The sequence below is a fragment of the Haliotis asinina genome, chromosome 6 (genome assembly GCF_037392515.1).
Source record: "Haliotis asinina isolate JCU_RB_2024 chromosome 6, JCU_Hal_asi_v2, whole genome shotgun sequence".
NCBI lineage: Eukaryota > Metazoa > Mollusca > Gastropoda > Lepetellida > Haliotidae > Haliotis > Haliotis asinina.
The window spans coordinates 45,925,770-45,953,714 of NC_090285.1; the positions used below are offsets into that span (position 1 = coordinate 45,925,770).

At 39.0% G+C, this 27,945-nt stretch overlaps 1 protein-coding gene across 5 annotated transcripts in view; it reads right to left on the minus strand.

Moving 5' to 3' along the window:
• Positions 1-27,945, minus strand: part of LOC137287015 (proto-oncogene tyrosine-protein kinase ROS-like) — a 157,282-nt gene that overhangs the window by 13,233 nt on the left and 116,104 nt on the right. For all 5 annotated transcript variants that reach the window (XM_067819098.1, XM_067819099.1, XM_067819097.1 and 2 more), the window contains 28 exons: positions 27,245-27,457; positions 26,542-26,646; positions 23,785-23,960; positions 22,730-23,082; positions 18,501-18,664; positions 17,859-18,034; positions 17,267-17,396; positions 16,640-16,887; positions 16,238-16,301; positions 15,655-15,854; positions 13,936-14,120; positions 13,337-13,632; positions 12,407-12,577; positions 11,447-11,670; positions 10,761-10,902; positions 9,977-10,233; positions 9,461-9,637; positions 9,138-9,324; positions 8,552-8,675; positions 7,585-7,757; positions 7,017-7,124; positions 6,536-6,674; positions 4,243-4,405; positions 3,317-3,511; positions 2,799-2,896; positions 2,268-2,465; positions 803-937; positions 225-373 (listed from right to left, as the gene is read on the minus strand). In XM_067819098.1, the coding sequence (XP_067675199.1) occupies positions 225-373; positions 803-937; positions 2,268-2,465; positions 2,799-2,896; positions 3,317-3,511; positions 4,243-4,405; positions 6,536-6,674; positions 7,017-7,124; positions 7,585-7,757; positions 8,552-8,675; positions 9,138-9,324; positions 9,461-9,637; positions 9,977-10,233; positions 10,761-10,902; positions 11,447-11,670; positions 12,407-12,577; positions 13,337-13,632; positions 13,936-14,120; positions 15,655-15,854; positions 16,238-16,301; positions 16,640-16,887; positions 17,267-17,396; positions 17,859-18,034; positions 18,501-18,664; positions 22,730-23,082; positions 23,785-23,960; positions 26,542-26,646; positions 27,245-27,457 (4,950 nt within the window). The remainder of the gene's footprint in view (positions 1-224; positions 374-802; positions 938-2,267; positions 2,466-2,798; positions 2,897-3,316; positions 3,512-4,242; positions 4,406-6,535; positions 6,675-7,016; positions 7,125-7,584; positions 7,758-8,551; positions 8,676-9,137; positions 9,325-9,460; positions 9,638-9,976; positions 10,234-10,760; positions 10,903-11,446; positions 11,671-12,406; positions 12,578-13,336; positions 13,633-13,935; positions 14,121-15,654; positions 15,855-16,237; positions 16,302-16,639; positions 16,888-17,266; positions 17,397-17,858; positions 18,035-18,500; positions 18,665-22,729; positions 23,083-23,784; positions 23,961-26,541; positions 26,647-27,244; positions 27,458-27,945) is intronic.

Sequence of the window (27,945 nt, forward strand, 5' to 3'; positions counted from 1 at the left end):
GGGTAAGAGAAAAATACATGAAGCGCATTTTGAAAAAAATGATCACAGTACCTATCGTCAAAACATACTATGAAACTAAAAACTTCTACCACTTTAACATTATTTGAATAATGTCTGTATTTCATGAAAATATCTTACTTCTTTAAACTTCAAAAGTTATCTGTAAAATGAGTATTGGTCTGGCCACATTGGGTCATGTGTAAGAAATCTGTATAGATGCCTACCATCAAGATGCGTGGGTGAGCGGAGAGCGATCTCCTCATCTGACATGTTGTTACACTGCTCCTGGAACTCTTCCAGCCCCTGCAGGATGTATGAGAATGATGGACGGTCTTCCGCTGAGAAACTCCAACACTTCTGCATCAACCCGAACCTGGCCAAATGTATCATGGACTCATTTCAAAACAGTATGAAAGTAATATTCAGAAACATGCAGTCATGATATAGAGTAAAGGTAAAGATTATAAGACTGACAGACTTTATGGATAACAACTTCTTTACATCATGAGTGTGACATACTGAAACAGATTCTTGTACCATTGCCATGAAGAATCTGTAACAAAATGTCCCTCTCACAACACAAAGAAGTTGTAATCCAGAATAATGACAATGTTGTACTTTCCAGCTTAAAAAATGCCACAAAGAAAGATCATAATGATCTGCCACATCAACATAACACTAGCAAGATAAGTAAAGTCCCTCAAGTCCCAAAGGTAAGAAGTCCTACACAGAAAAAGGATTAATGACTGATTGGAGAAATCTAGTGAGCTGTGAAATATTTTTGTCCTCTTTTCATACTCACATTTCATCAGCACATTTTTCCGGGCGTTCCAGCTTGCCACCCGCCCTGACGAAGTGCAGCACCTCAATGTTGGTACGTGCAGGGTAGGGTTGTTGACCTAACGTCACCACCTCCCACATCAATACCCCGAATGCCCTGAAGGAACAGCACACACTTTTCACATACTCAGCAAGCCTGACATCTATACTGTAGCAAGAACACTGTATGGTGGAAACAGCAACATAGCAGCCTGAATATCAGACTGGAATCCAGCTAAAAGAATCGAGATAGCAGTCATATCCAAGTGGGTCGAAGAATTAGATTTTGACCTAGATCTTCATTTAGGTTCATATTTTCTGGATAAAGAAGGCAATCCCATGCTGGATTTCTTAATTTTAGAACACTCAAATGAAGAGGAATTATTTTGCTTCCTAGACATTGAACAAGAAATCTCTATCAAAGGCGAACTTCGTCTAACTTCCTTCAACATATCTTGACATAAGAAGCATTATTGCATATCTGATATTGAGCACAGCAATCCTTTAAAGCATGTGACATCTGCCATAAAACCTTGGTATTGCAGACCTTTGTTTTGTACCACTGCCCAAAAAACAAGTAAATATAATATCAAACATTAATGTGATTGAACATTAATATGGAATGCAATGTGACTAGCCTATTTTGTATAGAAATGAAGCCTTCATATTAAGAAAAAAATTAACTGATTCTCTACACATTTCTGCGTGGACCATACAGAAAACTTATGAAGGTTTGTAGGTAAACAATACAATGATGTCAGGGTGAGGGTACATAACTCACGTTTAGGATAGGTATACCACTAGAAATAGCTATGACTCAGTGTTTAAAATTCCATTTGATTTTCAATATGTATCAGTGGAACCACAGGAATAAGGCTACCATAATTCAGTTGGAATGGCTACGTTATTATTATGTCTGTTGATGCTTAATGCATTGTGAGAAATGGTTTCAAAGTTATGCTAGTCAGTCAGGCAAGCCTAAAAGGTACTAGTCCACAAAATAAGTCACTACTTCAGGCCAGTATATCCAGTGTCTTGCATGACAATGATAAAAGGACTTACACTGAAAGATCACTATAACAGTATAAAAATGTAGTTGTTATGCGAGTTTAGTTTCATGCTGCATTTAGCAATATTCCAGCAATATCACAGCGAGGGACACCAGGTGGGGCTTCACACACTACAAACGCCTTATACACTCAGTTACCCTAACACTCAATCAACTTTTAAGAAACACTTATCAAACAATTTAGCATACGCAATACAGAAAAATCATATTTCACATAAATGGAATTAAAAAGAAGTATTATTAATATATTTCAATTAGACTTTGACACTGAAAACATTCATCACCCTAATAATCACAACATTGACCTCCCTACCCCCGAAGAACATCATAAGAATAATATTGTCCTGCTCTAATCAAAAGCACTATAGATGATACTAACCATATATCAGATGGAGTGGTGAACACACCATCAACCAGGGACTCTGGTGACATCCAGCGGACAGGAAGTAGCCCCTCTCCTTCCTTACGATAGTAGTCATTCTTGTATATGTCTCGAGCAAGACCAAAGTCACCAATCTTAATGACCATTTCTGAAGGGTCCTTTTTAGAAACTAGACAATTCCTGGCGGCTAGATCTCTGTGGAAGAAAAATATACATGTAAATGTATCGTATTGGAAACTGAGACCTACAGATCTTCACAGTGAAACCTTGTGAATCCTGGAAGGTCTATTCAATGTGGATTTATCCTGTGCCCACCACTATTGGCAGCATGGACTTAAAGATAAGATAATGACACTGAAGATGTTCTTGAATGAACTAGTAGCATGAGCATAAATACAACTAATGTCATGGAGAACACTCTGACCATGAACACTGAAGAAAAATATAACCTAGTTCCATGTTACTAAAATATGACTGACTTAAATAAATCTCAAATCAAATCAATTTAAGACATAATTGCAGTCTTACCTGTGAACAAAATGCATTTCTTCCAGGTATTTACAACCTCTGGCCACATGGACACACACCTTGACCAGGTCCGGCAGGAGCAGCTTAGCCGGAGATGCCTGTTGGGCAGGAGACAATGTAACTACATACAATGAATGAGTTGTGGATGTACACGCCACAGTAGTTGATGTGTTTCATATACTGTATACTTCCATTAACTTCAAGATGTGAACACATAATATATCCATCCACCTTCACTTAAAAACATGTCTGAGGCCTGTCATGGTGGTCACATAAAACCTGAGGTAAATCCAGACACAACAAATCAGTTCTGATGAAACCATAACTATCAGAGAATGGCCATATTACATATGCTAAATGAGTCAATGGTTCTCATTCTATACTCAGATGGTGTTTGGTGTTATCTTACATTTTGTTGCACATCACAGTTTTACTTAACATCTCTGTTACAGAGCAGTATTTGTTCCACACGTTCCCTTACATTTGTCCTTCAGTATACATTCCTCTGCTGTACTTACAGTTGTAGCACGACAGCCTCTGAGGAAGGACAGCAAGTCCCCCCCTTCCATCAGCTCCATGATGATGAACTGAGGGTCGTTGTCCAGACACACGCCCAGGAGACTGAGGATGTGGGCGTGGCGGAAATTACTCATCAACAGTGCCTCCTTCAAGAACTCCTCTTTCTCATGCTCTGAAGCTGACTTGCGCAGAGTCTGCAATATTGGAATTAGACAGTGAAGGAATATCACACTGAGGCCTTTCTAGAAGTTCTACCATAGTGGTGTGAAAGGTTTTCCACACATTATCATCGTCTATTCATCCTTACTGGAGGCAGTGGGTTAGCCTGTTGGTTAAATTATTCACTCAAAGGCCTGGGTTTGATATTCTCCCGTATGAAACCCATTTATTTTGTCCCCTGCTTTTGTGTTGATGGAATATCACCAATCGTGGTATAAAAACACAACTCACTCACTTATTCGACTTTACTGTCAGGCCTGGGTTTGATATTCTCCCGTATGAAACGCATTTATTTTGTCCCCTGCTTTTGTGTTGATGGAATATCACCAATCGTGGTATAAAAACCCAACTCACTCACTTATTCGACTTTACTGTCAGACCAACAGACTCTGATGTGAAATATTCTTCATTTGACCACTCTCATAAATAGCTAAAACATATTGTATAAACTTGGCCACATACTGGGAGTCACAAAATTTCCCCATGTGTTTTAACGTATAGTTTGAGTAAAACTAACACTGGAATTAAATTAAGAAATGCTTGAATTAATATTTGACTTAATCTCAGCTCAAGTTTAAAGTTATGTTTCTCAAGAATATTATGTTTGTCCTTTGATAACAGAAATGTTCTACATTGATCAAGTCAAATAAGAAGCACAGGATCTCCTTATCCAAAAGAATGTCAGAATTATTTGCCTGAAACCCACCTTTACAGCGACCTTAGTATCGCCAGAGGAGTCACTGAGAATATCTCGAGCCACACCCATGAACACTTCCCCAAATGCTCCACTGCCAAGGAACTTTGTAAGGGTCAGCTGGTCTCGCATGAAATGTGGCAAGGCTTCTATGTCCTCCGCTGTGGGAGTGATGCTGTTCGTAAGACACAGAGACATAAGCATCATTGTGAGTAGAGAAAATATTTACTAAGTGGTTTGACTTCAACTGTCTTTAAACTGCTTCTTATTCCTGCCTTAGGGTCTATACTGGAAACATATGACAAACAATGAGACAATTACACTATGCATTTCTAGAATGCTTCATATTCCTCATTTAGGGTCTATACTGGAAACATGTGACAAACAATGAGACAATTACACTATGCATTTCTAGAATGCTTCATATTCCTCATTTAGGGTCTATACTGGAAACATGTGACAAACAAGGAGATAATTACACTATGCATTTCTAGAATGCTTCATATTCCTCATTTAGGGTCTATACTGGAAACATGTGACAAACAAGGAGATAACTACATTATGCATTTCTAGAATGCTTCATATTCCTCACTTATGGTCTATACTGGAAACATGTGACAAACAAGGAGATAATTACACTATGCATTTCTAGAATGCTTCATATTCCTCATTTAGGGTCTATACTGGAAACATGTGACAAACAATGAGATAATTACACTATGCATTTCTAGAATGCTTCATATTCCTCATTTAGGGTCTATACTGGAAACATGTGACAAACAATGAGACAATTACACTATGCATTTCTAGAATGCTTCATATTCCTCATTTAGGGTCTATACTGGAAACATGTGACAAACAAGGAGATAATTACACTATGCATTTCTAGAATGCTTCATATTCCTCATTTAGGGTCTATACTGGAAACATGTGACAAACAAGGAGATAACTACACTATGCATTTCTAGAATGCTTCATATTCCTCACTTATGGTCTATACTGGAAACATGTGACAAACAAGGAGATAATTACACTATGCATTTCTAGAATGTTTCATATTCCTCACTTAGGGTCTATACTGGAAACATGTGACAAACAAGGAGATAATTACACTATGCATTTCTAGAATGCTTCATATTCCTCACTTAGGGTCTATACTGGAAACATGTGACAAACAAGGAGATAATTACACTATGCATTTCTAGAATGCTTCATATTCCTCATTTAGGGTCTATACTGGAAACATGTGACAAACAAGGAGATAATTACACTATGCATTTCTAGAATGTTTCATATTCCTCACTTAGGGTCTATACTGGAAACATGTGACAAACAAGGAGATAATTACACTATGCATTTCTAGAATGCTTCATATTCCTCATTTAGGGTCTATACTGGAAACATGTGACAAACAAGGAGATAATTACACTATGCATTTCTAGAATGCTTCATATTCCTCATTTAGGGTCTATACTGGAAACATGTGACAAACAAGGAGATAATTACACTATGCATTTCTAGAATGTTTCATATTCCTCACTTAGGGTCTACACTGGAAACATGTGACAAACAAGGAGATAATTACACTATGCATTTCTAGAATGCTTCATATTCCTCACTTAGGGTCTATACTGGAAACATGTGACAAACAAGGAGATAATTACACTATGCATTTCTAGAATGCTTCATATTCCTCACTTAGGGTCTATACTGGAAACATGTGACAAACAAGGAGATAATTACACTATGCATTTCTAGAATGCTTCATATTCCTCACTTAGGGTCTATACTGGAAACATGTGACAAACAAGGAGATAATTACACTATGCATTTCTAGAATGCTTCATATTCCTCATTTAGGGTCTATACTGGAAACATGTGACAAACAAGGAGATAATTACACTATGCATTTCTAGAATGCTTCATATTCCTCATTTAGGGTCTATACTGGAAACATGTGACAAACAAGGAGATAATTACACTATGCATTTCTAGAATGCTTCATATTCCTCACTTAGGGTCTATACTGGAAACATGTGACAAACAAGGAGATAATTACACTATGCATTTCTAGAATGCTTCATATTCCTCATTTAGGGTCTATACTGGAAACCTGTGACAAACAAGGAGATAATTACACTATGCATTTCCAAAATGACTGTCCATCTATGCCAATATTTACATTGCCATTATTCTCTGGCCAGTGTGCTCCATCAGCTAGAACATTTCTATTTCTTGCCATTAATATCACTTATAACTATAGCTACAAAACTCTTCTCATACTAGAGTTAGATTCGAGACTTACTTGATGGCGTAGAGTGTGTTGCTCTGCTGGACGGTAGTGTGTGGGAGCTCTCTGAGTGTGGCCAGCTCCATGTCTGGGACTCTGTACATGCTGATGAACTGTCTCGTCTTCTTCCTCTCTTCCTTCCGCCGTCTCATGACTAGAAAAACATAACCTTTAAATTACATTTGTTAGTTTTTATATTTATTTTTCAATGCTGCATTCAGGCATATTCTAGCTGTCAGGGCAGTCTACAAATACACACATCTGGTCCATACAATCCAGTGATTGATAGTGTGGTCCATGAAAAGTATGAGGACATATGAGCTTTAACATGCAAGTTTCAAAGTCACCTGTTACAAAACACATAGGTTTTCTTGGAAGCAGTTCTAAACCAAACTTTATTACATACATCTGGAAAGTATTCAGATTGTTTGGAAAGTTTTCAAAATTATGGAAATCAGCACATTCAAATTTGAACAACAACACATCTAAAACTCACAGAAGCAGAGAGCAATGATGATGATGATGGCAACCACAAGCACAAAGGAAATGACAACCGCAATCACAATACGAGTGGTCTCCCCATTTAAGCTGTTGTCCATGATCACTGAAAGATAACAAGGTAGAGTTAAGGACAGGTCAGAAAACATAGGACTTGGATAAAGTTGAGATTTCTAACCTGAGCTCTACTTCAGATATATTAAAAGGTAAAAATGTGATTATAATCTGAGTGTGTTTCCATGTGATAAATATTACATACCAGAAAAAGCTTATTTTATGTTGATAATTTAACTTATGATATATCAAAACTAAAGGGCAATTGTGATTTAGTTACAACATGATATAATAAACATTTTATTCAATAAAGTAACTCTAGAAACTGCATGACTACAATATAAATTAGTTGCATCTCTACATGCATCTCTACCATACAATACTCAGTTACAAAGAGACATGTGTAGAGAGTCATTCTTCATATATATCAGTACAATATAGGAACATCTACTAAACCACATTCTCTGGACTTCACTGCGCCTAACCACCATGCGTTAATCAGACCCACTCACCAATAGGTGTGGCAAACACTGAACTGTTGTCACTGAAGGGGCCTAAGCCGTTCTTGTTTTCAGCCGCTACACGGAAGAGATACCTCTGTCCTGGTTCCAGAACGTGCTCATCCACAACCCATCGTGGGTCGGAACCATTGTACACCTGGGTCCACTCTCCATCAGCAATTTGACTGGCAACAGACAATCAGAAATTGGTAAAGGAATGTTCCATCCACAACAAAGGACCAAATACAGACTCTTGTAGCTGTCGGTTACCTTCTTATCTGATTGAGTTTGTGTGATTTGGCAAGACTGGTCTCTTGGCTGTAGCAGGATCTGGGTATACCCTAGTTATGTAACAGCACACTGACAGTAAGAAAACTTAAAAAGGCATTCAAATGGTTGACATTGTGAGCTAACATTAAGCCATGGGATGAGTGTTTCTTCGTGAGATAACAAAACAAAACTGTCCTGATGGTATTGTTCCAAGCAAAATTTCAAAACTAAAGCTTGTTCAGCTTGACCTGACCAAGTGAATACTAATGCATTGCGTTACCATGTCACATCTTTTTGGGTCTATTATTGTGAAGGGGTGCATCTTTGTCAGTTGATTGTCCACATGTCCAAACAGCCAAGACAAGGTTGCAGTTTGACATCTCAGTGTCGAGAAATCGTCAGATTTGTCCTAACTTTAATTCAAAAAGAAGCTACAGATGGATGAATGTTTCTGATTTACGCATGCTTCACATGAATGCTACATTAATGACATTCTCTGCTCCCCTATTTAATGAAGTCAGTTCAAGCTGCTGTTTGTGCCATTTGAGGCCCGGGCTATTAGTATGCAGAGTAGCTCAGGTCATTGCTGAACAAGCTGTATTTGTGAATGAACACGTGCTTCAGGCATTGGTTATTACCGTATGAACAGGTGAATTTTCCTTAACAGAATAAAGCAAATAATTCATATAAATACTGTTAGATGGCATACCTGTATTCCAGGATATAGTTGGAGATAGGTTCCCCATTGTCATGTGGTTCCTCCCACAGAATCTCAAATACTTGAGTCTTGTACTCCTGCTCAACTGGGGGATCTGGCTGGTCTGGCACGTCAGCTGGAACAGGACAGACATCAGTATCATATAATATGACAATGTTTGATGACTTGCAGAAACTGGCATGAACATATGTGGGGTAGGGGACCAAAATATTTGAATAACCACACTTCACTAGTGTCAGAGAAGGCTTTAACTTCAATAATTGATAAATTACCTTCAGTAAGGACACGATTTTGTCAAAAATTTTCATTTTGTGTAAAAAGCACAAATCTGGCTCTCTGGTAGATCAAACAATTGTAAACTTTCTGGATATGGAACCACTTGAGCATTGAACTCTGGTTGCAGAAAATCAAAGATGGCCGCCAATATGACTGAAGTCTCTAACGATGTTGGTCTATGTTCAAAATATCATAATTCCCTCGTACTTAAATGCCTTGTAAACTGAAGATTGTTTTTACCAGCTTCTTAAACACTTAAATCAACATTTAACATCACCACCTGGGTGTAATATGGACTTACTGAGTGTTTTGAATGTCAGTGAGTTATTTCCAGGCCAGGAGTAGAACTGAAAGGGTCTAGTCTTGTACATAGTCCTGATCTGGAAGGTGTACTCGGTGTTGGTGTCCAGGTGAGGGATCAGCTCAGTGTACTTCGTGTTGTTCCTTGTAGTTATCATTGGAGTAGTACGTCCTTTTGAACCCTTTTTCTGGAATGATAACAGGTTCACTAATGAGTTAAATAATGTATACTTCAGAATGGCAATCTGGCACTAAAGACATCCACCCAGATTATAGACAAAAACTCCTGAAATGAAACCTGAAAGAAGGAAGGTTACAACATACCGTAGAGTACCAGAAGGTATGGCGAGCAACACTGTTGTCAGAAGGACTAAGCCACTCTATTTCCAGAGCGTTGGAGTATGACTGCTTCAGAGTGATGGGGTTTGGGTCCATGTAGGTAGTTACCGTCAATGGCTTGGTTTCACTGTATGACATCTTGTCAGCCCCATATGCCCTCACCTTGTGAAAAGAACAAATAGTGAAGCAAACTTTCAAGGAGGCCATTTTGAATTAGATTCCCACAGGACAGCAATTTTTATCAACAACAAACAAAATTTCAACAATATTTCACATTACACACAGATATGTGCAAAGATATATCAGGATGAGAAGAAAGAGCTATAATCTAAGACTACTGAAAATCTTTCACTACAGCCTCCAAGTCTGAGATTAGTATTGTTCAAAAAACTAGTTCTAAAAAGTTTGTTCCTGAGGTCTAACATGGGAAAGTCTGAATCAAGGTGTGAAACATGAACACAACTGTCAAGTCAAGTCAAGTCAAACAGAAGCCCCACTCACTGTGAAAGTATAGGTATGACTTGGAGACAGGTCAGTCACTGTGGTCTGGTCAGTGGTTGTCAGAGAGTCTGACGGACGAACATCAGAAGGGCGGGTCTGACCTTCCAAGTTATGACCTTTGGAGTTCAAGGTTGACCACTTCACCACATAAGAAATATTTTGTAGGGGTCCATTAAGCTTCAAAGGGGGGTTCCACTCAATACGGATTATTCTGGGATTTACTACAAAGGCAGTCACATTCTGAGCTGGTGATGGCACTGTAAGGAAAAGATTATATTTCAGGCAGAATTCAGCATCAATACTTTTGAAGATACAGAGTCAGCAATACAGAATGGCCAGTCTCTGTTAACCCCTTAAAATAGATACCATAGGGTGCATTGGAAAATATATGAGTGAGTGAGTATGGTTTTAAGCCACTTTTAGCAATATTCCAGCAATTTTAACTGCAGTGAACACTGAAAACAATATTACCCTACAGAGGTAATTTCCTTGAATCACAAAGGCAATTTACCTCATACAGAACCATGACATTGATTCCCCAAGCCTTATCACAAAGTTTGCTATATACTGACACATTGGCATTCATATGTGAAAACAATGTTTTCTTGTCTAGCTCCATGGCCTACACAATGATATACACATGTGGTAAGTTAGCTTGGGTCTCTCTGCACATATTTACTCAACACACATTTGACTGTGACCTTTACAAAAATGAAACACTTCACCAAACTGACCCCATTCTCAAGGACCAAGTGTACATGTCTTCCTGGTACTGAACGCCTACCTCCTTGTTTTGTCCTCTGTACAACCTCCTTGCCAGCTGTCTCTGCCAGGTACTCTGTGTAGTAGTTACTAATGGTTACCTGGAACAGGTACTTGGTGTACGGCTCCAGCCCTGTGATGTTCACAAACCGGTCATACGACTCCTGTGGATGCAAGCATATTTCATCACAACAAAGAAAATACCTAGGACTTCACAAAGAATACATAAAAATACACTCTTTTATACTGAAACAAGCGTCACCGTTAAAAGCAGTTTGTACTAATTCAATTTTTTCAATGTTAAGGGTATCAGGCTTAGGCCAAATATCGGTCCAGTCTAACAGCTTACCAATACCCCAATTACATAGACACAATTTCTCTGTATCACACATAGAACGTTCATATTACAGTACATAGGCCATGAATTCTCAGAGGGTAAACAAGGTGTTTTGCTTAATGTCCTAATGTAACAACAACCAGGTTAATGATACGTTTTGTTCAGTCTACAATGAATAATCAATAGAAAACTACTTAATAATATATACAGTATACCATAATTGGAGATGCATAATTAAAACTTTTAATCTAACTCTAAATAGATGCATTTAACACAATACCCATAAACATTGAGAAAAGTAAACATGATCAACAATGACATGATTAGGATCAGACATTGTGATTTCAACATTCAGTGAACATGGTCCTCACCACTTTCTGGCAGGATTCACTCTCAGTTCTACAGTCAGTGTGTGGGGTGAGGCTTCTGTCCTTCAGTTGCTTGTACCATGCAGTGTACTTGTCCTGGGGAGTACTGATGCCTTTACAGTGTTTGGGACGAGTCACAGCGTCCAGAAGTAGACCGATGGACTTGTCCGTCACCTCTTCTACAGTGACCTTGCCGCTGTACTTACCAGGGTCAAGGCAATCTGAGTCTGAAAACACAATCATGGTTCAATCCAACAAGCACCAAAAATGTTTGGGAGGTTACTCAGTTTGCAAAGTCTCTGTTGACATGGCGTAACAAGTAGAGTTTCTTTCCATGGTGCATAAGAACCCCTCTATCCACTTTTTCCATTCTCTACTTATAATGCCCACTCACTACACTTAAATCCGCTTCCAGTGTAATATGTTATTAATACCCACTTGAGATCCCTTCTATGCGAAATACTATCTCTGAGTAATACATACAATATATCTTCAAAATACATCAGTTACAATGACAACTTTCTTGAATATTTTCTCTGGAAACCACAACTGAAAACATTATTTGCTAACACAATAAACCCTGTTTCTTCCACCATACACACACTCAAACACTAACCACACCTTCCAGCACCAAACCCATTATGATTTGGGCAAGAACTGGTCTTCAGTAACCCATGCTTATCAATAGAGGCAAATAATGAGATTGGGTGGTCAGGCTCGCTGGTTTGGTTGACACGTCATTGGATCCCAACTGCATGGATCGATGCTCATGCTGTTGGTCATTGGATTATCTTCTCCAGACTTGATTACTTACAGACCACCACCATATAGCTGGAATATTGCTGAGTACAACCTACCTTTCACTATCACATTTGTTAACACACCAACCAATCCCCTTCATTAGAACACACACCATCGACACACCTCCTTCAGTCAAGACACACTGTGAACACTGTGACATACCAGGCAAGGGCTGCAAATGGTCTCCATAAGCCACTATGTCCTGGACGTCTGGGACGCTCTGCTGGATGTAGTCCCGTCCTGTTTTCTTGTTGACGCTGTACAGCTTACCAGTGTCCTTGTTGTACCAGTACACTCGGAGGTGATCAACAGCCAGAAGACTTGGGGGCAGGCCTGAAGAAGATGCGGAAGTATGTTACTCACAAGTGAGTGAGTGAGTGAGTGAGTGAGCGAGCAGTTTTACGCCACTTTTAGCAATATTCCAGCAATATCACAGCATGACACCAGAAATGGCGTTTATACCTATGTGGGGAACTGAACCATTTGGTTTAACCACTTGGCTACCCCACTGCCTAAAAACTATGGTGAAGTATGTTACCGGCAAATGAGTGAGTTTAGCTTTACACCTCTTTTAACAATATTCCTTCAAAACCGCGATGGTGGGACACCAGAAATGTGCTTGACATATTGTACCCATGTACAGCATCAAACAAGAGTCTTCAGCATGACCAACAAATGCTTTAACCCTTGGCTCCCCTACTGCCTTATTACTGGCAAGATTTGATGAAAGAGGCTAGAACTGATATAATAGAACATCTTTAACCAGTGACATACAAAGTCAAAGGAAATGTCGCTGATGTAGGAAATGTTGTCCAAGATATGATAGATTTGAAGGCAATATTTTATCAATCTAACCTTACCAGTTACAGCAGAGGGTTATAATCAATAGGACAATGTGACTATAATGGATGGATGCCAGGAAGGTACATTTTGGTTTTTGCTTCCTTGTGCATGTTGGTTTTGCTTTCAATTCTATGTCACTCTTGAAGGCTTAAAACTTGAATAAGCTTTCAAAAGTGACTGTGAACACAAAATCAATGACTGTTATATCATGTAACACTGAGAAAGAGTATACTGTCTGCCCAAACCTACCCCTTGTGTTTGAGGCTGTTGCTTTGAAGACAACCCGACACTGACATCCGGCAACATCAGTAGCCATGATGGTGTATGTTGGCATGTCGATGAAGACTATCTCTGTCCTTCCACTGTTCGAGTAGTCCATAGCAACAACAGGTGAGACATTGAGTCTGTCCGAGCATGTGCAGTTGTCTGCAGACCTCCGAGAACGTCTTCCACCACCAAGAAGGTCTGACACTGTATTGCTGTTGAAGTGCTTGTGGAAAATGTGACCTTGATTGGAAGAGTCATTCTCTGTCCAGAAGAGGGAGCTGTAAAGAAAAGCACACCACATGAAAACTTCAACCAGTAACATGTATTTGGAAGACTGGTGATGATAACATATGAATAGATATGCTCAACACTGGATGATGCGGACAAGTCGCTCATCATGTTCAGTTGTTGCCTACAACAATGTATGGATATGTATTACTTTCTCTCACATAAACTGGAATTGACTAGTGCTATGTTCACAAAATGAAATATCTAATAGTTTTTCCAGTCATTTTCACATCTGGAATACAGTCTATGACAAATCTGCCACATTTAACATGATGTACTACGACCTTATTCACCTTGTGTAGGGGTCTGACAGAACACTGCCTACTGAGACCGATCTGTTCATAATCTCCCGGTACATCTTCTTGTCAATATCATATGCCATGATTCTGTTCAGGTCACCCATCTTCTCCACTACATATAGAGTCCGACTGATCCAGTCAATGCTCATGTCCTTCCCTACACCATCCAGTTTAATGAGCTGCAAGAGACAAAAAACTGAGCATTTGCAGGAAAGAACAGGAATCTGTAACAGTAGACTGTCTACCAAAAGAATGAGAACAATTCTGACAAACTCAGAACCATTTCTGACAAATACCTACTACCATTTGTATCACACAAAAGGTCGATGTCACTGAATGCTGTGATTGCCAATATCCTAATGATCAACGTACTAACACAGAACAATAGTCAGAAACTCTCAGATGGTTACCTGAAATGTAGGCATGGAAATATAACTATAACGTTATGATCACTATGTGTTGTTTGTCTGGAGAGGTATGTGATTCCTTCCTTGTGTGCAAGTAGGAGCACTTTATATCGGTACCACTGTTTTAGCTACTTCTGGTTTGTATATACAGGAGTTTCTAACCCTAACAACAAGCGTAACCTAACTTAACCCTGACCCAGTTAACTACTACAGAGTAGGACTGCATGGTATTACTGATATGTCACAATACGCTTTTAAAATGAGACTTGTTGATTACACAGTGTCTGACTGTCATTTTTGTGGAAGTTGAGGCTGAGCAGGTTAGGCGGCTGACTTAGTGTGCTGGCAGTTAGGTGCATAACTCTGAGGGTGTGGGTTCAAATCCCAGATGGGACTCAACCAAAAGAAAGTACTAGAAATTGTACTTTACAAAGAAAAGTGTAATTCCAAATATAACATGTTACATGAGCATACTGCAAGATTAGATTCTTTTCTGAGGACCGGTAGATTGGTTAAAATTAAAATCTACACAGATTTTCATTCACAACACAGCACACAATGATACTATAAATTACAGGGAAACAAACTTAGAATCATCGGCTATGCAGCCTAATTTTGAGATTGCTACCATCAGAACAATATAATATATCTTAAGGGACTTATAACATACAAGATAGGACTGACATGCACATTTAGTGTCACTCACTGTCCAACACTTAAGTTCTCAATGTATAGAGGATATTATATGAGATAGATAATAGTATATGAGTAGCCTCGTCATACTATGTTTATGACACAAGTGCCCAAATGTTGGTACTTCCCAAGCGAGAGGGAGGGATATACCAATATTTAGGCATAAGTGTTGTACAGATAGTATGATCAGGACATGAATAAAATGTTCGGTTTACTCCTGAAGTCATCAAATTGAAAACAATACACCAAATCTACTTTCAAACACAGGCTGGCTACCCACTGTCACCACAAGTAGAACGTAACGTCACAGAAGAAACACGACATCAGAGCATTGTTCAAAACGCCACGTCACAATGGCAAAGTGGTATTTTGCCCAAGGGCATAAAATGATAACTATGAACCCTGATTTGTTTGCTGTTGTGGTTCATAAATTGCAATATATACTTCAATACAGGTACCTGAATCACAAAATATTGCAATATAGTAATTTGCCAATACAGAACCCTACTACATAATGTACAAAAGACAGGTTTATGTAGATTACTGGTTACTGATAACAAGGGCTGGCAATGCTGATGCAGTCCAAGTCATTACTGGCCAATGTCCAACTTACTGCTGTGTTTGTGGAGTTCTGGGACACATAGAGAGATGTCTTCTTCTCAATCCAGAACATGCGGACATCTTGAGCCAGGAATGTCATGGCAGTAGGTGAGATCTCTGGCAGGAGAACCGTAGAGTTGAGGTGGCCATCCATTTCTGACACAGAGACTGATGACTTGTTTGCAATCAGGAGGCGAGGAACAGGATTCACCACTGAAATATACACAGTAGTATTTCATTTCATGTGTAATTTCAGTATCATCAGTATCTTAATACATCTTACAAACAAGATGCTTAAACAGAACTTTCATGGCTGAATTACTTTTCACGCTCTCTGCAGTAGGTAGTATTGATCTATTATTTGTGTTTTTTGCTGCACAGTGCTCCACTCAGAAATATTCCAGCTATATGGCAGCATTCTGTAAATTATCAAGAAGGGAGAAAACAATCCAGTGATCAACAGCATGAACATCCGAGTTTCTAGAGAGCTAACAAGCCTGACCACCCGATCCAGTTAGTCACCTCAAACGACAAGCATAGGTTAATGAGGACCAGTTCTAACTCTGATCGTAACAGATCTTGTTTGCAGTACTCACCATCAGTGACAGCAGACACTATTTCTGATAGTTCACCACACCCTGCTTCAGTGCAACCTTTAACCTAGGCAATACAAATAAGTCTTTATTATTATTATCTTCTATTAGGTACAAAATAAATACACTCTTATTTCATTAGGATAAAGTTTGTGTGAGTCAGATCTGAAACCATAAATGCACAAACCCATATGTGAAATGTGTATCTCGTGTGGCACACTCAAATAACTTTGGTTCTACAGTTGTTGTGCACCTCACAATACATCTTTCAGGCTACACACATTTAATTATCAGGGCAGGAAAAGCTGATTATGAGCAAGAACTTTAACTTTCAAGAAATCAAGAAATGCATGAACAACCTCACACTCCAGCCACATGTTAGAATGGACTGATGTTTTTTTATACCTGAAAGAAGTAACTCTTGTTGTCAAGAAGATTGTTGAGAATGAAGTGTCTCAAGACGCCACCAACTCGGGCCTCATGTTTGACCGCACTGTCCCCTTCCCAGTAGTAGACAAAATGGTGGCTCAACACGCCACGTATGGCATGGGGGTTGGACCAGCGGAAGTCTGCAGCAAGCATTAGCTGGGACGTGGAGTTGTTCTTATTGGGCTGGGTGATGTAAACCCTTGGAGTCAGTGGTGCAGTTGGAACTGAGAACAAACATATAAACCATATACAGCGGAAACCTGATAAGTAAACTTTCAAGAGACTCGTCAAAATTGTTTACTTATCAGGTGTTTTACTTATCCAAACTTATCAATATCTGCAAATGACAGAGTAATGGACAAGATTTGTAAGTAATATAACATGTTTTATTGCACCGGTCTACTCACTGATACTCCCAAGCTACATTTAACAATGAACAATGTAGCGCTAAGATAATCTCCCTTACTTTAACAAAGACTTACTACTGTTGTAGTGCTAAGGGGCCCATGTCACAAATTGCCCCAGCCTAACACACACTAAATATTGGGAGCCTATTCTCTGCTTGAATCGTGACACAGTTGCCCAATGTCTCTACTGACTGACCTGCCATGGGCGACCTGATGGACACAGTGGATGCCTCGGTGTATCCCCAGTAGGTGTAGGGCTGTATGGACACAGTCATCTGGGTGTAAGGGGACAGGCCTTCTATAGGGTGCCAAGTCTTGGAGGTTATCTGAAACAAACACATCTCATCTAAGAACAGTAATGGTACAATTCTGACAAATTTCAGGTGCGGATACAACTTTTTTAAAAAGAGAGGTTGTACACTCTTAAGAAAGGGGGGACACTCACTTCGTTTTAAATGGTCAGTTGACATTTGACTAAACTTTCAGGACAAAAAGGGAGTTGCACACTATGGATCTGCCTATGATGTTATGGATAACTTCTTTTATTTTGAGAAGATTCTTGTACCACTGTCCTTCTCAATACTGTACTTCGAAACTTCTAAAATGCCACTGAGACAAGTTAACACTGGTAGCATCTGGAATCATGGTTGAAACAGTGAACCTTATCCCTGGTTTGTTGTTCCAGGGGACCAGATCTGATGTTGTGTTCCCTCAATGAACAGAATAGACTGAGAACTACCATCTTTGTGATCAACAAATTATGAGATGGTTGCGGAGTAATGACTTACGACATGCGTAGATCTCTGAGCAATCTGTATGTAGACCTTGTAAAACACCTTGCCATATGTGACGTTGTGGGCCTGGTCCCAGGTCAGGTTGAAATTGTATGAAGGCCCCACCACCTTGATGGAAGTTGCCCACAACGGTTTGGGAATCACACGCAGAGAGGACGAATCAAAACCATCTACAAACATACTCAACTTTTCATATGCAATATCAACTTTACGTCTGCATGTCCAAACTCAGCACTATGTCTAAAACTTCAAATCTACATTTATAAACTTCACGTCTGTCTAAACTTCAAATCTACATTTATAAACTTCACGTCTGCATGTCTTAAACTTCAAATCTACATTTATAAACTTTACGTCTGCATGTCTAAACTTCATATCTACATTTATATAACTTCACGTCTGCATGTCTGAACTTCATATCTGCATGTATAAACTTCACATCTGCATGTCTGAACTTCAAATCTACATTTATAAACTTCATGCCTGCATGTCTGAACTTCATATCTGCATTTATAAACTTCATGTCTGCATGTCTGACCTTCATATCTGCATGTATAAACTTCACATCAGCATGTGTGGACAATGTTGCAACTTGCAAGACAAGTGTCAGCTCTGCATCTACATGAGAGCACTCACCTGGGAAGCTGTGTATGCTTGGGTGTTTCACTGAGAAGGCTGTGATGTTGGAAAAGTGAGGGCTGACGATGGAAGTGTATTTACAGTCCATGTCTCCCACAACCAAAGCATTTGACTGATCCATCCAGAACAGGTGATGAGAATAGTACTGGATGCCTGAATATCTGGAATATGGTGAAATAAATGACCGATAGCCTCTATCTGTAATATCTCTATATGTAAACAACAAACAGTCTGCCTATCTGGTATAAGGTGAAACAAATGACCTTCAATCACTGACCAGTCTAAGTAAACTTATCCTCAGTACTTTTCGTTACACTCCACCACTTAGTCTAACAAAACCTTATGGGAGGTTGCGTCCGGCAACCTTTGAGATTGACCAATAAGAACACAGCTTACCAAATCGTGAAAGTGCACATTCGCACATCTCTTATGAACTTTTTATCTCGAAAAGGTTCATACCCGAACAATTCCGAATGCTATTTAGCGTCCAATCGCTTCCGGGTGTTGCACACGGCGTACTTAGTGCCATGATAACGGTGAGTAAACAGTCGCTGAAAATAGTGTTTTTGACAATATTCAAGGATGTTATCTTGCGGAAATATTAGCTAATGGTAACCATGTCAACAGAAACACCAAAGCGTATACACTGAAGGTCAAATAACTGTGTTATGTGATGATTTTTGTTTGTGGAGAGATCTGTGTCGGTGACCTGAATATTTTGAAAGTCCCTCCGATCCCTAAATAGTAGCCGTTGTCTGATTGGTTAAATCTATTTAACCGTCTCGCATTTGATTGGACTGTCATTGGTTGCTCAAAGGTTACCTGACGCGACCTTCTACTAGGTTTTGTCAGACTCAGTGGTGGATTGTAACGAAATACACTGAGACGAAGTTTACTTAGACTGCCTATCTGGTATATGGTGAAAGAAATGACCTATGGCATAAATATCTGGAATATGGTGAAACAAAGACCTATAGCCCTGAAATTTGAAATATGGTGAAAAAATGACCTAAACCCTGACTATATGGAATATGATGAAACAAACGATCTAAAATCTGCCTATCAAGAATATGGTGAAAAAAATGCCCCATTGTCTAAATATCTGGAATGTGGTGAAATAAAAGACCTATAGCCTGAATATTTGGAATATGGTGTAAAAAAAAGACGTAAGGTCTGAATATCTGGAATATGATGAAACAAATGACCTACAATCTGCCTATCTAGAATATGATGAAAAAAACGCCCCATTGCCTAAATATTTGGAATATGGTGAAACAAAAGACCTGCAGTCTGAATGTCTGGAATATGGTGAAGAAAAAAATGTAAAACCTAAATATCAGGATTATGATAAAAGAAACAACCTTCAGTCTGCCTACCTGGAATATGGTGAAAGAAACGACCTATGGCCTAAATATCTGGAATATGGTGAAACAAAACACCTATCTCCTGAATATTTGGAATATGGTAAATAAAACAAGATGTAAAGCCAGAATATCTGCAATATGATGAAAGAAACAACCTACAGTCTGCCTATCTGAAATATGGTGAAACAAACATCCCATTGCCTAAATATCTGAAATATGGTGAAACAAAACACCTATCTCCTGAATATTTGGAATATGGTAAATAAAACAAGATGTAAAGTCAGAATATCTGGAATATGATGAAAGAAACAACCTACAGTCTGCCTATCTGAAATATGGTGAAACAAACATCCCACTGCCTAAATATCTGAAATATGGTGAAACAAAACACCTATATGTTTGGAATATGGTGAAAAAACAGCATAACCCCGACTATCTGGAATGTGATGAAACAAACGAACTATAACCTGAATATCAGAAATGTGGTGAAACAAATGACCTATATTATCTGAATCTGGAATATAGAGACAAGTGACTTGCAGTCTACCACTGTAACCTTGACACAGTGGGATACCTACTCCAAAATTACCATAAATAATATTTGTCTCTACATCTAGAGTGAAATCTATACACAGTAAGCCCCATGTTAGTTGTTTGATAACAGATAAAAGCTGCCACTTCGAGATGACATAGATAGGTGTATGTGTTTCAGCTAACAGAGAGAACTCAGGACACCTGATATGGTTCAAATGTTACATGCAGCTGCTTATATATCTGTTGACATTACTCATTCAAATGTACTGGACTTTTGAAAAGGTCACTTTCTATATTTACAATGCTTGGAACTTTAAAACTTCTCAATGGGTGACAGCTATTATTCATAATGTCTGCATTAGCAAAATTCTGACATTCAAATGATACTTAAAAGCTGTTGTTTACGTAAACACAAATACAAACAAAGAGTACTGGATGTAAACTTTATAAAATTTTTACTTTTCTCCCCCCCACCAGTTGCCATCCCCGACATGACCTACATAAGATGTTAATGACAACATAATCATGTGAGAATCCCACTGTAATCTACCCATTAAGTTGAAATTGCAAAATGAGGATAAATTGGACTCATGACTGACATTTTGACTGTCACAGCTTGAATGAAAAAAATACAGACAGGGCCTGGTTGAATATTTAGCAGGTTATTTGAAAGTCAGGCTGACGTGTCATTGTTAGTTTTGTCATCTGAAAGGCTATTTCACTGTTCACTCCTCAGTCACCTTCAATGTGTCATCATCATTACTAGTTACATCCTGGTTCATCCTTTCTCAGTCCTGAAATCCACTCATTTAGCTTTAGCAGACGTCACTCTTATACTTTTCAACATGCTGGACCATCCATTCCTATGGGGTCATCCACTCCTGCAACTGTTCAAGCTCTCAACAAAACAACACTTTATCAATCCCTGTCCTTCACCAACCAGTTTTGTCGCCATCCTACACTACCTGTGAAGATCAGGGTTAGAAATGGTCTTGCAATCCATGCTTGTCACAAAAAACAACTAACGGGATCGGGTGGTCATGCTGACTTGGTTGACAAGTCATTGTATCATTGTTGCATATACTTCCTCTTATATTCCCACTCAAAACACAAAACCAAACAAGTCTCAAAATTAATTCACCTAAGATCACACTAAATCCCTTATCTTCAACACAACTGCACATTGATGCCCTTGGTACTGAGACATCTAACTGTCAATGTCAATCTCATCAATGTGTGATAATAGTTTATGTTATTCAAACACAATGCAGTAACAGCCTATTCATGTCTATTGCAGATGTGAGTGAGTTGGGTTTTACGACATTTTTATCAATATTCCAGCAATATCACAATGGGGTCACCAGAAATGGGCTTCACACACTGTACCCATGTTTGGAATCACACCTGGGTCTTCAGAATGACAAACAAATGCTTTAGCCACAAGCTACCCCACTACACCAGCAAATGCTGCAGGATGTTACTGGCAAGAGAGTGAATTTTTGTCTTACACCGATCTTTTAGCAATATTCCAACAATATCAAGATGGGGTACAGGTTTCACTGTTATGCGTTTTCACTTTAACCACTAGACTATGCTATCTCCCCATTTCAGATGTGAACAACTGAAATGTACGTCGACAATGAAGTTATTACTAGATCTACAGCGACCTACATAGCCCAGACTTTGCAGTCTCCTCTCTCACTCTATAGCTTCAGCTATGGTAAATGTCATTGTCTCAATCAGTACGGGGGCAGCAGGTTCCCCACAGCTGGCTGTCAACTGACACACATTCTCACCAAACACACACCACTATCTCACACCCTATCACAAAATAATTCACTCTTGTTTGTCTCACATCTATTCATCAGGATGTTTTTGAAAGGTCTTGTTAGATTATCCCTTCATCCCTATGCCCTTCAAACTATCTACGTTTAGATGTATTGAGTAAGAAAAATATTGTACAAACTACATGAGAATGCATCTGAAAGCAATACAAGGGAGAATAATTGTCAAAATTTAGCACTGAAATTCCATTTGTCAAAAACCCGCAAGAACCTAACTAAGAGGTAGGTTTTCAAGACTGGGACAGATAACAGCTGTATTGACAAGGGGTTCCACGCAACATTTTAAAATCTCTGCAAACACTACTAGAAGAATTTATTGTATAAGGGAAAGCTTAGGTGTTTCCATCATGGTCCCGTGAGATCACCATATAAAATAGTCATAACATTTCTAATAAAAATTTCCCTGTCTCTCCCACAAAAATTTAGATCAAACTCACAGGCAAAATATGTAAGGATTAGATAAACAAGTGAAACATATTCCTACGTTGAGATGCTCTTGAAGTCTCCCATTTCCCTAACACTGGTTCGGACATCCATGGCTTGGGACCCCTCAGCACTGATCAGGTCAGCCATATACAGATCCTGGTTCTCGAAGGCCTTGATGTACCACAGGACCTTCTTCAAGTCCAGATTGATGACAAGGCTGATGATCTGTTTACCCTGGAAGAATGGCACTGAGTCTATGACAACATGGTCCTCTCCATTGAGGAAAGTGGACTCAACGGTGTTGCCTGTGGCCCAGTAGAGTCTTCCAGCAGTGGAATCAATAGCCATGTCACGAGCAGTTGCCTGGTAGATGAAGTCGCTAGACATACTGTTGATGTCAGACCTCTTGATCTGGGGAGGAAAAACAAGGAAACCATAGATGAAGTGCCATTGTATTGTAAGTTTCTTAAGGGGCAGTTAGAAGCAATTATGACATAGTAGAACAGGTTTTTTACTATTGACTTCTTTTTTCGCAATTAAAACTTGCTGATTCTGTTTTTGTGTCACCTGTAAATCCTCACACTTGTGGTTATTAAATGTCTCATAGTTTGCTGTATCACCATCAAGGAATGACAAAGTTCAGTCTTTACTGATGAAACAATAAAAAAACATACTGTAGCACTGATAGTCTGTTTACCAGTCCCTGAACCACATTATTTCCCCTACAGCCTAGCCCTTCCTCCAATGCTAAAGCCCTAAATGAAGCAAGTCATTTCTCCAGGTTCAGGTTCTCAAATCTCCAACTAGTTGGATTTATAGTTTACATAGTCCCTGATGGTCTACTTATTCCATATTTCTCCCCTTGATATCAAAATAATTTTAAGTGACATATTAGAGGCTGTAATTACAATGCATAAATAACATGTTTTCATCACCTGCTTGATGAAGATACTTCTAAAAGAGACCTAGATCTAAATACATGAAGCAGACTTTACTAATGTAAGGTAAGCTGTGATGATCATAGCAATAAGAGAACGGGAGAATGTTCAGAAGCACTAAGAAGCTGACATCTAACACTCAATGTCTTTCCTAATATCCAGTACAGGTACATACCACTGCTGGCTGATACTCAGACCAGAATATCTTCCTCCCAAGCCAGTCATACTCTAGACAGGAAGCTTCACCAGTCTGGGCCATATTTGTCCGTATCTGCTTTGTGTGGTCCAGGATTTTGACATACCCACCATCTTCGGAAACCCACATGAGCATGTTGTTATGCCAGGCTATGTCTGGACAAATAAAACAAATAGTAAGTAAATTTATGCTTTCTTAAACAAAAATATAAATTGACATCAACCTATAACAGATTCCTGTGTGGATAGAATGGATATGCTCAATGGCATTACAATTTCATACTGATGATGAAAATATTTTTCAATGATTTAGTAGGTTGTCTGTGGAAAAATTATTGTTTCCATAGTTATCTAAACAGATTATTTTAAATATTTTTGCAATTATTGAATCATAAGTGAGCAAAAAACACTGTGAAAATTGGTTTCATTATTCACATAATGTGCACAGCAGTTTTAATATAAATGCATCCATGAAAAAATATTGAACAGTATTCAGATCAATTCTTGAAAAAAAGATATTACCAAGGTATGTTATCAAACTATGCTAACTGTTCTATTGTATATATTCATTCTTATATAAACCCCTTCTTCCTTTGGCTCAGTCGTTACTAGTGTTACAAATGGAGCTATTCCAAACAGAAGATGACATATTCCCCCGGCCCCCACATATTTGAAAGGACAAATCATCCGACAGTTAAATTATTGTGTTTTTAGACCAAGTCTGAATTGTTTCCATGGAATTCATTAAAAATATAAATGCCATATATCTGTAATCAGAAAAAGTCACCATTTCAAGATCTGTCTCGTATATCTGCCAAGATCTTTTGAAAGATATGAAATGGTTTTCAAGCTGTGCTCCAGGAAACGAAGTCAGCAACATGTTCATGGAACCGAGAAAATATTACATAAAAAAAACCAAGAGTCATCAGAAGATGACATATCCCCCTGGCCCCCACATATTTGAAAGGACAAATCATCCGACAGTTACTTATTGTGTTCTTAGACCAAGTCTGAATTGTTTCCATGGAATTCATGAAACATATATATGCCATATATATGTAATCAGAAAAAGTCACCAGATATGAAATGGTTTTCAAGTTGTGCTCCGGAAACGAAGTCAGCAACGTGTTCATGGAACCGGGAAACATTTCCATGGAAACTGAGAGAATAATAAATCACAAAATCCTGTAAATACCAAAAGGCACCACTTTTGGGTCTGCCACACATATCTACCAAGTTTTGCTGAAAGATATATAGAAGTTTTTCAGTTCTGCTCCAGAAACGAAACACACCTCTCACTTTTGATACAAAGTCTGAATCGTTTCCATGGAAACCGAGAAACTAAGAAATGACAAAATCCTGTAACTAGCAAAAGGCACCATTGCAGCTTCTGATTGGTATATCTACCAAGTTTTGTTGAAAAATATTGTGCAGTTTACATGCCGGGGGGATAAAAAAGAAATATCAAAAGGCACCACTTTGGGGTCTGCCACACATATCTACCAAGTTTTACTGACAGATATTAAGAAGTTTTTCAGTTCTGCTCCGAAAACGAAACACACCTCTCACTTTTGAGAGTAAGTCAAAAACGTTTCCATGGGAACTGAGAAAATAATAAATCACAAAAAATTGTAAGTAGCAAAAGGCACCACTTTAGGTTCCGATTGATATCTACCAAGTTTTGCAGAAAAATATTGAATGGTTTTTGAGTTCTGCTCTGGAAACGAAGCACATCCCTCCATTTTGAGACTAAGTCCAAAACATTTCCATTGAAACGGAGAAAATAATAAATCAGAAAAACATGTAAGTACCAAAAGGCACCACTTTGGGGTCTGCCAGATATATCTACCAAGTTTTGCAAAAAAATATTGAACGGTTTTTGAGTTCTGCTCTGGAAACGAAGCCTGCCCCATCACTAGACTAACACCAAAATGTTCCATGGAAAAACAAAAACAAGAGTCATCAGAAGATGACATATCCCCCTTGCCCCCACATATTTGAAAGGACAAATCATCTGAGAGTTACTTATTGTTTTTCGACCAAGTCTGAATTGTTTCCATGGAATTCATGAAAAATAAAAATGCCATATATATGTAATCAGAAAAAGTCACCATTTCAAGATTTGTCTCATATATCTGCCAAGATCTTTTGAAAGATATGAAATGGTTTTCGAGTTGTGCTCCAGAAACGAAGTCAGCAACGTGTTCATGGAACCGAGAAAATAATACATCATAAAAACCACTAAATATTGAAAGGTTTTTGAGTTCTGCTCCGAAAACGAAGCCCATCCCACCATGCTCCGGAAACAAAATGATTACGGATGGATGGACGGACGGACGGACAGACGAGGCGTCAACTATATCCCCCTGCATTACATGCTGGGGGGATAAAAGTAAAAATGCCAAAACTCTGTAAATAGCAAAAGGCACAACTATAGGTTGAGATCATTATATCTATCAAGTTTGGTCTAAAAATATTGAATGATTTCTGAGTTATGCTCCGGAAACAAAATGATTACGGACGGACGGACGGACGGACGAGGCGTCGACTGTATCCCCCCGCATGCTGGGGGGATAAAAACATTTCATTGAACATTATGTAGTTTTAGATAATCCATGAGAATTTTAATTCACAACAGCTGCAAACCAAGATCTGGTGTATACATATGGCATCATTCCTCTAGCCCCCTACCTCCCGTCCATCTAGCCCCCTGTTGCTAAACACAGGTATTTAGTACCTTTTGCAGAAGTAGTGTTGACCAATGTCTGATTGGTGTTGTCTGACAGATCGGTCTCAATTATCCTCCCTGGCATACTCATCAAAACACGAACTGGTATTTTTTCTGCAAAACAATAATGCATACTGCCAGTGAACAAGATAAAACATGCAAGAACCTTTCCATTGTCAGAGCAGAAAGGGCAGACAAAGGTTCAAGATAAGTGAAAGAGTTCAGTTTTACGCAGCTTTTAGCAACTTCTAGCAATATCACACTGGGAACACCCAACATCAGCATTAGTACCCATGTGTGGAACTGAACTTGAGTCTTCTGTGTTACGATGGAATGCTTTAACCATCAAGTGATCCAGTTAAAGTAAGTGAGTGAGTTAAGTTTTAAGACACACTCAGTATTATTCCAGCTACATGGCAGCAGTCTGTAAACGATCAAATCTGGACCAGAAAATCCAATGATCAACAGCATCTATCTATCTGCACCATGGGGAAGTGAGCCCGACCATCCGATCCCATCACTTGCCTCTTGTGACAAGCATGAGGTACTGAAGATCAATTCTAAAATGGACCTTCCATGGTCTCCCTGCATAAGATGACATCAAAACTGTTGCCAGTGTTTAATGAATATACATCACATATTCTGGCTGGACATAACCTATTGCACAGGTCTGTGGTCACAAACTGCAGGAATGCGTCTTGCTTGGGTTTACCTGCTTTAAGTGTCCTTCCAATGAAAATTTCAGACCAGGGTCCCAGTCCAGACTCAGAAACTGCTCTGACACGGATGTTGTAGCGAGTATCTGCCTGGAGATTCTGCACCACAATAGAGTTCCCCGTAGCATTGATGGACTGCTCAGTGTTGTCCCTGTCCTCCACATCAAACAACAACAACTGGTAGTCCCACTGGTTCCACGCTCCGCGACCTGAAGCGTTGTTGAGTGATTACATCTCCACATCACATGAGCAACAAACAGATTAAAAACAGAAGTAAGTGGGTGAGTGAGCTTAGGATTACACTGCCACTAGAAATATTCCAGCAATATCATGTAGGAGGACACCAGATATGGACTTCACACATTGTACCTATGTGGGGAATCGAACCAGGGTCTTCAGAATGACAAGTGACTGCTTTAACCACCAGACTACAACTAATGACTCAGATTGTACTGCCTTCACTATATATCTAGTGTTAGCATATAGTCTACATGGAACCTTAGCATCCCTAAGGCCTATGACAGGCTTGTAATTGTGTGCTCAAATCCTGTGAAGATCAGCATCCTGTAGTAACTCCTCGGTTTGAAGAAGACCTTAAAGAAGTCTACTATTGCTGTACAATCCCACTGAAATAGTCCTAAAACTTGCCCTTTGGAATGTTTGAAAGTGTCGGTCAATAATATAAATTAGTGTTGCT